Source organism: Octodon degus, unplaced genomic scaffold, assembly GCF_000260255.1.
Source record: "Octodon degus isolate 3935 unplaced genomic scaffold, OctDeg1.0 scaffold00219, whole genome shotgun sequence".
In the NCBI taxonomy this organism is placed as follows: Eukaryota; Metazoa; Chordata; class Mammalia; order Rodentia; family Octodontidae; genus Octodon; species Octodon degus.
The window spans coordinates 2,547,731-2,558,695 of NW_004524795.1; the positions used below are offsets into that span (position 1 = coordinate 2,547,731).

At 47.1% G+C, this 10,965-nt stretch overlaps 1 protein-coding gene across 1 annotated transcript in view; it reads left to right on the forward strand.

The window, feature by feature from the left end:
• The window catches only part of Shisa6 (shisa family member 6), a gene marked incomplete at its 5' end in the record, with an annotated part of 316,675 nt that extends 312,057 nt beyond the window's left edge, over positions 1–4,618 (forward strand). The window contains 2 exons of the mRNA XM_023705426.1: positions 2,143–2,295; positions 4,068–4,618. Coding sequence (XP_023561194.1) covers positions 2,143–2,295; positions 4,068–4,618 — 704 coding nt within the window. The remainder of the gene's footprint in view (positions 1–2,142; positions 2,296–4,067) is intronic.
• Between the last annotated feature and the right edge of the window lie 6,347 nt (positions 4,619–10,965).

The window sequence follows — 10,965 nt, forward strand, 5'->3', positions numbered from 1 at the left end:
AGGAAGGAAGGAAGGAAGGAAGGAAGGAAGGAAGGAAGGAAGGAAGGAAGGAAGGAAGGAGAGGGACAGGAGGTAGGAAGGAAGGAAAAAAGTGGAGAAAGAGAAAGAGTAGGGAAAGGGGAAGATAAAATGAAAAGCCGTCAAGGTTTGTGTAGTCAAAGGCATTGAAATCTTCAGAGCTCAACAAGACTGACACAAGTCAAAGTACTAGAGACCAGTTAGACACTAAACTGAGCTGAACTTCCAAGAAGAGTAGTGTAAGCTGGAGCAGCAGATATTGTATGTGTTGAAAAAGATGTGAGAGGGACAGAAGCAAGGTCTTTGAGTCAAAGGAGAATTTCACAGAAAGGAAAAGGAATATCTTTCAATAGGAAGAAGTTTGAGCCAGGGGTCAGTGGAAATCTTGTTGGATGAAGGAGGCAGGAAAGAGCTGGCCTTGGCTCAATGATATGGTAAAAAATATATATACACTGTTCAGACAACTGTATCCAGAAATGTGGATCTTGAAAGAAGGTGAGTTGAGAAAATGCCTTCAGTGGAAGTATGATGTCAACAGGCAGAGGAAAGTCTGTTCGCCAACATGGCTAGAAGTAATGAAGACAGAGCTAAGATACTGGTGGCTGCTAAAAAAGACAAAGGAGTACTGCTCCCAGGTCCCTGCCCACTTTTCTTCCTGGCATCTTGCATGAACCCTGCCAGGGAAGATCTTTCTGCACAGCATGTTCTGATCACCCCCTCGCATATGTACTGAGCTGGTGTGAACATCAGCATATTGGCTGAGATCCCTTGGCTCAGTCCCCAGTGTTGAGGGTAACAATGCAAGCAGAAAGAAATAGAGAAGCCAGGAGTTGCCTGTACCTGGGATGCCTTTGCATAAAGCCTAGGATGGTTTCCCTCTCTCCTGTTGTTTACAGAATTGGTGTGTTTCATGCTACTGCACTCCTTGCTCAAAGGTGTAGGAGATCATAGTCCATTTGCACGCCAGTCTCCACATAAGAGGATTCCACTTTTCAGTCTGCTCTGGTCTTGAAGTATTCCAACCAGAGAGTGCACAGGGGTGATGTAGCAAGCAGAGCCTCACACCTTCCTCCTTTCTGGGAATGATACCATAATTCCCCCCAGCATGCGCCTGTTGACTTCTTTTTGTGGCTCCTCTCTTCTCATCTACCAAACAACAAAGCCTGCTTTCCTGGGTCTTCATTCCTCTCTGTTTCCCATTTTGGCTGCCAACCCTCATCAGGTCATATGTCCCCTCTCTTGTGTTATTCCCAATCTGTGCCCTCCAAGCCCAGCCCACCCTGCATGGTGCCCCAGTAATCACTCAGGTTATTACCTCTTCACCTTATTTTCCATTCCTTCATCCACCTTTTCTTCAGGTATGGAAAGGAATAACATTCCATTCTTTCCTATGATTTTGGAATCTCAAGGCTGTATCTCTGGGGAAGAGGGGGAAGCATGAAGGATGTGATGAACACTTTGGTCTACACTCTTTCCTCTAGCAGCTTAGAGTTGACTGAGGGGTCTTCTGAGAAGGGAATTAAAGTAAGATACAGTGGTTATGTGGCTCACAGGCGATTGTCAGGTGTGAAGCATGAAGATTCCCAGGTAGGAGCTCTGGAAAGAGGAATAAATTATAGATAAAGTGTGGGTTGGGGTGGCAGTAGAGTTAGGTATAGACTCAGTTCTTCTATAGTACATAATGCAAGGCAGTACAAAGTCAGGTTTCTCTGAACCTAAGAGATAGGTTTGCCTACCACTATTAGGGATTGATAGCATTTTTCCACAGACGTAGATGATTTTATTGTGCTATTTAGTTGCAACAAGTTTACAGTTTCCTTAGATTACCCAGTGACATACTTGGAGCAATAATCTGCATCCAAACCTCAGAGTTGAGTCTGCCACTCAAGAAGTTCTGTGGTAGGTGGTCAGTGATAGCTAAGACAACACCTGTCCCCAGGCTATAGACAACAGGACTGTAGCAAGAGGGACACTGTCTCAGCAGCATTTCCTGTGTCCTAGCACAGACAGCCAGGAAACCAGAATGTGGACTCTAGTTAAAGATGAATCAGAAAGTACAGGCCTGGACACTCCTCTCTCTTCAAGACTTCACTAACACAGTACACCCCTTCTGTTTTCTTGCAGAGAAGCCCCGGATGAACAACATCCTGACATCAGCCACCGAGCCCTACGACCTATCCTTCTCCCGCTCTTTCCAGAACTTGGCACACCTGCCCCCATCCTATGAGTCTGCAGTGAAGACCAACCCTAGCAAGTACTCATCTCTGAAGAGGCTAAGTAAGCCAGGTTCATCCCGGGGTTGAGGTCTGTCCCTGATGTCTCCAGGGAATCTTCCTCTGTCTGTTTCTTGTTCTTGGCCTATTCCAAAAAGAATGAATGGTTCTATTCCAAGAACAAAGAGTGAGTTGTTTGTGGGAAGAAGAGTATATACAAATCCTTGCTTCTGTTCTTTGGAGTCTGAGTCTATTGTTCCTATAAACAAAACAGAGATCACAGATTCTTAGATCTGCATTTCTACAGGAGGCAGCATTTCAACTTTTGCACTAGTTCAACTGAAAGGGAAAGCCTTCCTCCACCCCACATATTTGGCCTCCTGCTTTCTACATACCATGGGCTTTCATTGCTCTGTGTCTCATTTTAGAACAGTGGTTACCAATGTCCAGAACTTTTTTGGAGACCCATAAGTCAACTCTTTCTCTATCTCAGCCAACACCATCTTGAAAACCTGAGACTCCCAATCTCTCATGCATGTACTCCATTCCATTAGGAATTCCTGCTCTTTCTTTTGAGTTTTAGGGAGTCTGTGGATGTTGATGGGTTTAAGACATTAGAATGTCAAGAAAACATATTGAGAGACAACTCTTCTTTCTTGGAATTCTGACTTTTGGTCCTTCTTCCTGAATTTCTCATGAGTCTCTTTTGATGACCACTAACTCTATGAAAGCCCCAGCCTGCAAGGTAATGCATGGTAATAGAAGATCAGTCCAAGTTCACCTCATCTATCCCATGGTAGAACACTGACCTTCCATGGGAGGAAGTGGGCATCTCTGATTACCTAAGAAATCTGCTTTGGTCCCCTGAGAAGAGAAAATGTGGCTCAGCAGCCAGAATACACCCATCAGTAATCCCTCTGTACCAGTTTAGAAGGAAGTAATGTTTTTGAGCTTATGCAAATCTTGAGAACTATCTGGAAGAGTCCTCATTGCTGATATTTGGGGAAATGCAAGATGTGTGTATACTGTGTCAGTTTGGAGGGCAGTGTGAGCTTGAGAGTGGCTACTAAATGGAGAGGAGAATGGAGCATCTGAATGAGGTTCACGTATCAGATGGTTCCAGCCTTCTGTGCTGTAGGCACAGGCACAGGACGTGTAGGCTGATTACATGGTTGCATGGAGGCTAGACGCCCATGCATTAGCTTCCTGCACACTGGTAGCCACTCCAGAGAAGGTGTTACTATGTTCCTAAGTTACCAGGCATACTTTCTCACAAATGCCTCTTAGATACTAGATCTTGCTTTATTCCTACAGGAGGCTGGCTCTGTGATTCAGCTTCTGTAAAGAGAGGATCCAGAGCTTATTCAGAAACTTCACATGCCACTGGGTGTTCCATCAAGACAGAATGCCACTAGATAATCAGGGCCACAGTGCGGGACATATAGTGCAGGAGGAGGAGAAGCCCAAGGAGTTGAGATTGCCCGCATCTACCATGAGCTCTCTGGGGATCTTGAAGAGATTCCTTTACCTCTCACTGCTCAAAGAGGTCCTTGGACCAGGAGCAGCACTGGGACTGTGTTAGAGATGCAGTCCCTTGGACACACCTGGGGCCTTGGATCAGAATCTGCAATTCACAAGCTCCCAGGGACTGGTTTGTATATTCAGTGGAGCAGTACCACCTTCACCTGAGCCTCCATGTCCTCATCCGTAAACAAAAAGGGTTTGTGTTGTCCTTGAAGATGTACAGGTGGGGGACTCGGCAGTAGGGATGCGGGGTCTCCCCAAGCCCTGCCCCTGGCCTCACTCTGTTTCCTCCTCTGTCTTCTCCCTCTGCAGCCGACAAGGAGGCTGACGAGTACTACATGAGGCGGAGGCACCTGCCGGACCTGGCGGCCCGCGGCACCCTCCCGCTCAACGTCATTCAGATGTCGCAGCAAAAGCCGCTGCCCCGGGAAAGACCACGCCGGCCCATCCGGGCCATGTCGCAGGACAGGGTCTTGTCCCCAGAGCGGGGCCTGCCGGATGAGTTTGGCATGCCCTATGACCGCATCCTGTCCGATGAGCAGCTGCTTTCCACGGAGCGCCTGCATTCCCAGGACCCGCTACTGTCCCCGGAGCGGACGGCCTTCCCTGAGCAGTCCCTGTCGCGGGCCATCTCCCACACGGACGTATTTGTGTCCACGCCCGTGCTGGACCGCTACCGCATGACCAAGATGCACTCCCATCCCAGTGCCTCCAATAACTCCTACGCCACCCTGGGCAAGAGCCAGACAGCAGCCAAGCGCCACGCTTTTGCCTCGCGCAGACACAACACGGTGGAGCAGCTGCACTATATCCCCGGCCACCACACCTGCTACACAGCCAGCAAGACTGAAGTGACCGTGTGACCGGCAGAGCCCTGCTGGGTGCTTGGCAGGGTGGGGCGGGGCGAAACAGAGCAGGAGTCAGGAGCAGAAGGGCCAGCCTTCTGCTTGTCCCTTTTTCTTTCCAGGTCTCCTCTATTGGAGGAAGGGGTGGGCCACCTTGTCCCCAAAGCCATACCCCTGCTCCGATGGCCTGGTCCAACACACTCAGACCCAGGACCTAAAGCATCTGCTTTTACTCTTCCAAAAGAATCAATTGGGAGCAAGGAGAGGGAGGATCCCCAATCCCACCCCTGCCACCTTCACCAATGCCCTTTGGTCGCACAGCCTCCTCCCCAGGGCAGTAGACCCTGCCCAAGTTCTGTCAGCCAGAAGACCCTTACCTGATCCTCATCTAAAACTGTCTGCAGTGGAACCGGCCAGTGGGTACAGTCAGTGGGCTGACCAATAGGCTTCCTGGTCTCACCCATTTACCTAGAACCACATCACAGAAATCTTCTAGTGCCTCAAAACTGCCTGCTTGCTCTCTGAGACAGAGAGCTGCTGTGTTATAAGCACAATACTGATTCTCTTCTGCCTGCTGGAACTCTCTGGTCCCCACCAAGTGAGTGGTCCTTCTTTTGCCAACCCTGACCCTTCATCCTTTCCTGCGACAAGGAGGCTTCCCTTCCTGCAACTGTCTCCCCTTGTTGGAAAGCCTGCCCCATTCCAACTGGCTGCCCTGGCCCCTCTGGGGAGAGGGGGAAGCTTTGTTCCCTTCCAGCCTAGCTGTTTCACCCTCCAGTTCTTTGAGGCTTTAGCTATCGGAGTGCAGGAACTTTAGGGGAGTCCTCCTGGTCACCTGTTTATCTCTCCCACTGCCTCCAGGCCTCTAGGTTTCAACTCTGACCACCACTCAGGCCTGCCTTCCCTACCCCTGCTCTGTTCCCAGGCAATGCCTGCTGTGGTCAGAAAGAGCCAGGGTGGGGAGGGTCACTGTGATGCCCAGGATCTCAGGGGCTCACCATTCCCCTCATTCAAGGCTCTGCTTGTCCCCCACCATGAACCTCAGGCAGGACAGAGGCAGAAACATAAAGAGAGGATAAGGCTCTGCTTGTCCCCAGTAAGGAAGACCTTCCTGAGGTTGGCTGTCCCACACTCACCTGTTCCTCTTTCCCCATTTCTGCCCACTCTCTGGGCTCCCTCTCTACTCAGAGTGAATCCTCTCCCTGCCTTCACTTTCCCAGCCATGTATCTTCTCCTGTGCCCTCTAGTTCCATTACTCTCCCCTGGCTGCCCTTTCTCATACCATTGCATCAGAGGGACAAACACCCATTGGCAAATAGAAATAAACAATGGTACTGATCCACGCTACTGATTCAAGGGCTAACTGAGCCTCTCCCCAGCTCTTTGGCCCTTCCCTGCAGGGGGTGCTGTAGCATCAGGCAGAACCATGCCTGCCCTCTGCTTTGTGAGGGGGTCCCCAGTGCTAACCTGTCACAGCCCCATCAGAGAGGTGGAAAGGGTGTGGTTGCCACTGGAGAGCTAACAATGAACACATCAGCACTTGACACCACCACCCCCATATCAGTGGAACAGACTTAAGAGACTCCCCCATTCCCAGGGACAGGGCTCCTCCCTCTTCTGGGGCTGAGAGGAATCAGCTCCAGAATGTTTGGTGAAGGTATAACACTAACACTAGACTGTCACCAGTCAGATTCCAGCAACAATGTCCCAAAGGAAGATTTTACATTCTCCTATGGAAGTCTTAAAAAGGTAGGGTGAGGGGAACTCATGTGTCTTGGGAATTTTTAATCTAACCAAGTCCAAAAACTACAAAGAAATCACTGGACTGCTTTCTCTTAGATATTTCAACAATTCCAAACCTCTCTCCTCTTCTCCCTAAAGCTCACCTTCCAGGCTTACCAGGATGAGGTCCGATGAATCACAAGGGACAGAGGTTGGGGGTTCTGACCACGGTCCTCAGCATGCCCACTGGGGAAGTGTCCCTGGGACCTTGAGGCTGAGAGGCAAGGACTGACTTCCCCTGCTCTCCTCTCCACAAACATAAACCTTCTAAAGGGCTGGTCCCCGTGGGTTTATGAACAATTGTTCCAGCAGGTAAGACGGAGGGATGCAGGAAAAAGGAGGCTGATCTACATAAAGAAAGCAGATGTGCACGCCTAGAAGCAAAGTGTGTCTCACACACAGCTGGGCCCCTCAGCCCAGAATCCTTAGACTCTTTACTCTTTGGCAAGTTTCCCTGAAGACTGTTGTGGGGAAGGGAAAAAACAGGTGATGAGTAGGTGAGAATCCCTGCCTCAAGTGTTTATGCTATACACACTAAACTAGAACTCTGTCTCATCCTACCAAATCATCTTCTGGAGCCTAGGTTCTCCAGCTGTCAGGGGATTCTTTTCCTGGGCTTCCTGCCCTCAACCTTCTCCCTGACAAGGTGTGTTTCTGTCTGTCTCAGGGTTTGTTTGATAGGTTGATTTCAAAATAGTTTTTATTCCAGGTCTTACTACTGTCAGATTTAAATTCTCTTTCGTCAGTTGAATCATCAGATGAAATCAGAAAATTCAGCTCAGATGCTTATTCTTTGTAAGGGATTTCTGCTTTATCCTGAGGCCTAGAATGAAGAAAAGGAAAGGGGAAGGATTGGGAGAAGCAAGAGAGAAAGGCATAGAGACACACACTGCAAACTTGCTCCAATCCACATCCTGAAACAGTGTCTCAAATGGGTATAGTAGTCACACTTAGTCACAGTTTTGTATTACCCTGTTTCAGTTATCTCCAGGCAGCCCAAAACTAATATTTGTCCTGCCTAAAAAGAGAGAGCCTATTTACATAACTTTTATTACAGTATCTTGCTATGATTGTCCTATTTTATTGTTCAAGTTGGTCACCTCTTCTTGTGTTTAATGTACAAACTACACTTCACCACAGGTATGTATGTGTAAGAAAAAAAATATAATGTGTATGGGATTCAGTTCTACCCACGTTTTCAGTATCCACTAGGTGTCTTGGAATATATCAATGCATAGTAAAGGGGGAGCCACAATAAGACGGGACCCCATTTACTCAGCGGTTTCATCTATCTCTACATATAAGCAAAACAATACTGCCAGACAGGTTCATTGAAGAGAGTGTTCTAGTTCTAGAACCAGATGCCACAGCTTCCAGCCCAACCATGCTGTTGGCCTGTGCCCTACACAGAGGGCCATTCTCCCTCAGAAAAAGCATGTGCCCTTAGCAAAGGAATCCTAAAGGCCAAGTTTCCTCTGCTCATTCTGTCCTCTGTGTCTTCATTGCTGTTTTAGGAATGGACTGGGTTCTACCCAGGTTTCTTCAGGCCTAAATGCTCTTCCAGAGGCTCCCTGTGTCCCTTGTGCCCTTCCTCTCTCACAGTGTTGCTTCAACAGTGGATTCCTGGATGCAAGCACTCAGGAGTCACAACGGCTTTGCAAGAATTCCTTAACCTCCTAAGTGGGCTCCTGCCCTTAGGGACACCCTTGGGTGATAGGTCTCAGTCCCTTGGAAAGTTCCCCCTCCTCCAGGATAAAGTTCCTCCCCCCTCTTTTTACTTTCTTCCTCTGTAACCTCAGTCTCCAATACCAGTTCCAGCTTCTATTCACATCTGTTTCCTTGTCTACTTTCCTTCATACCAAATCTGTTTTCCTTGGCCCTACTATAGTCTCTAGTTTTCAGAATTAGAGCTCTGGGGGGAAAACTGTGGAAGAACTAGACATGTTTCAAGTCCTCTGTTTGCCTCTCTGGTTTATCTTTCACTTCCTACCCCTGTGCAATGATATTGTGGGGCATGAAGCCAAGGACTCTCCCTCACTGGTCCTTGGGAGGAGGAGGAGAGGCTGCTGGACCAGTGGTGTTACAGTCAAGAGATCAGCTTTGCTTCCTACACCTGTAAAACCCATGAAGCTCCTGACCCAGCCTGCTGCTAGCCCAGACACTCCTGCTCCAGCTAAATTGTCATCCCTCTGAGGACTCTCAGCCACCCACTCTCCCTTCCTGCAAGTGTACCTCACATTACTCCTTCATTGGAGAAGATTTGAAGGCCTCAGGACTCTCCAAGCATGGAAGAATATCTGTCCCAATGTCCCTGCCACCAAACTCAATTCATCTCCTTCAGAGACACCTTATCCAGCACCAGCCCCCTACCCTTATTCCTTCCATAGGCACCTGTGGACTTGACACAAGGCAACAGTTTGAAAGGGCTGCCCATCACATGGACCCAAAAGGCACCTGCTCTGAGAAGAGCTGGCTCACTATCTTCTCTCTGCCACATGTATTATTCTGTCATCCTTTCTGAATCTAGGGACCTTTGCTCATGAGTATTTTCAAGGAAGTCTTTTGTGCTTTGATGAAGTATTTTGGGGAGTTAAATGTTATTTTTTTATGAAATGCAGCATTTTAATTGCAAATTCAATAGGAAAGGTCAGCCTTCCTGGGCTCTATATTTGATTTTGGAAGGTAGCATACTCAAGGAGAAAAAGGTACAGGGTTGAGGCTCTGGAGATGTTGCTTCCAGCCCTGGCTTTGTCTCCATCTTACTACATGAACAAGAGGATTTACATTCCTTCTCAGTACCTCAGTTTGCCCATTTGTAAAATGAGGGACTTCAATTAGTTGAGATTCCAAGTTACAACCCACTCTCACATTCTAGGACTTTCATTCCCCATCTGCACCCTTTTCTTTTTCCATGTCTCTTTCCACATGTTGTCTATGCCTGACCCTACAATGACATCCACAGATGCCCCCAAATAGCCAGCAGACTCCTCGCCAGAGCCCGGGGGTGACCTGAGAGTCTTGGCCACCCATGGATGCTCTCATATCTGAAGATTAAGGGCCTGATCATTCAGCAAGACACCAACCATGTGTCACAAAGCCTCTCTTACAGATACCTGTAAGCCACCCAGGTGTCTGTGTCACTAGAAGATTCTGAGTGTGGAATTTTCATTTTTGATGTGGTTCTTACAGCTGGAGGGAAGCAGTTCCAATTTCAGAGAGGGGATGGACTGCAAAAGAATCATTTGGATGTCAGTCCATGAAGTTTGGGCATGAAATTTGTATCTAAAGACAGCTGGAAAACACATTCCAAGCTTCAAATGTATGCTTGGAAAAGGTTCCAGGTGACAAGGAATGTTTGTATATCCCACTCTGGAATGTTCTTCTGAACACCATGACTGGACACTGAGGTTCCATTCCAACTGGAGATGAAGAGGCACCCAACCTGGGCCACTAAGAGGTGGGCTTTTACCCCATGCTTGTATCTTCCTATCCCCTCCTTGTGATGCTACTGCCTTCCCAGTGAAGGCTTGTGAAGCAAGAATGGAGATTCCAAGTCAGTATCATCAAACCCATCTTGTAAATCGGCAAACACATTAACCTTTCATCACTCAGAAAAAGGACACTGTGTGCTTTCTTAATCCCCTTCCTGTGGAGGGAAGAGAAGACCCTGCTCAATTTTCCTGCCCATCCTGCAGTGATCCTTGAATGCCACTTCATGGGAGGACCCATTCATTTGCTTCGTAGTGGAAAAGAATCCTCTAGTTCTATAACACAACTAGATATTTTGTAGTAAAGAATTCTTGAAATTCTCTAATAAAAAGCAATTCTTACTATAATATTTTTAGTTTGGGGACACAATTTCCTAAGGGGGATTAATGAACATTTTTATGCATTAGCCCAATTTATGGATTCTATGTTTATTATATATGGTAGTATTGATGACAATGACCTTTCTATCTGTACCTTGGCGGTTTCTTCATTATTCATATGTAAGCTTCACAATGAGGAGTGCTCCTGTTACTGCTCCTGTACAAATCTCATCGTCCTCCTTACCCATCAAAGCACATTCTATATGTACTGTAAACAGATATCACTTTAGTAAGATTTAGTCTTAAGGATTTTTCCACTTTTGTCAGTAACAGATATTTATGGATTAAAAATAAAGCTGTTTCAACATAACTTGTGTCTCTTAAAGTAGCTACAAACATATTTGTGCTGAGTCTAAGCTAATGGTAGTTAAAAAACAAGAAAGGATGTAGAAGATCTTTAAAGCTGAAAGTAGAAGCAAATATTGACTGCCAACAGGAGGTAGGAAACTTTAGTGGGGTGATAAGAATATTTTAAAACTAGACTGTGGAGGTGGTTGCAAAACTGTAATCATGAAAGTGTACACTTCCAATGGGTTCATTTAGCATTTAAACTAAACTTTAGTAGTATGTTTAAAAATGGGGGACAGAAAAAATATAGGAAGTTAAGCCCAAAAGAAACACCAATGGCAGAGCGATCCCCATGGACAGCAAAATCAGAAGTACTTAAGGTTATAGCAATATTTCTCTACCCCAAAATCATTATGACCTTAGGAC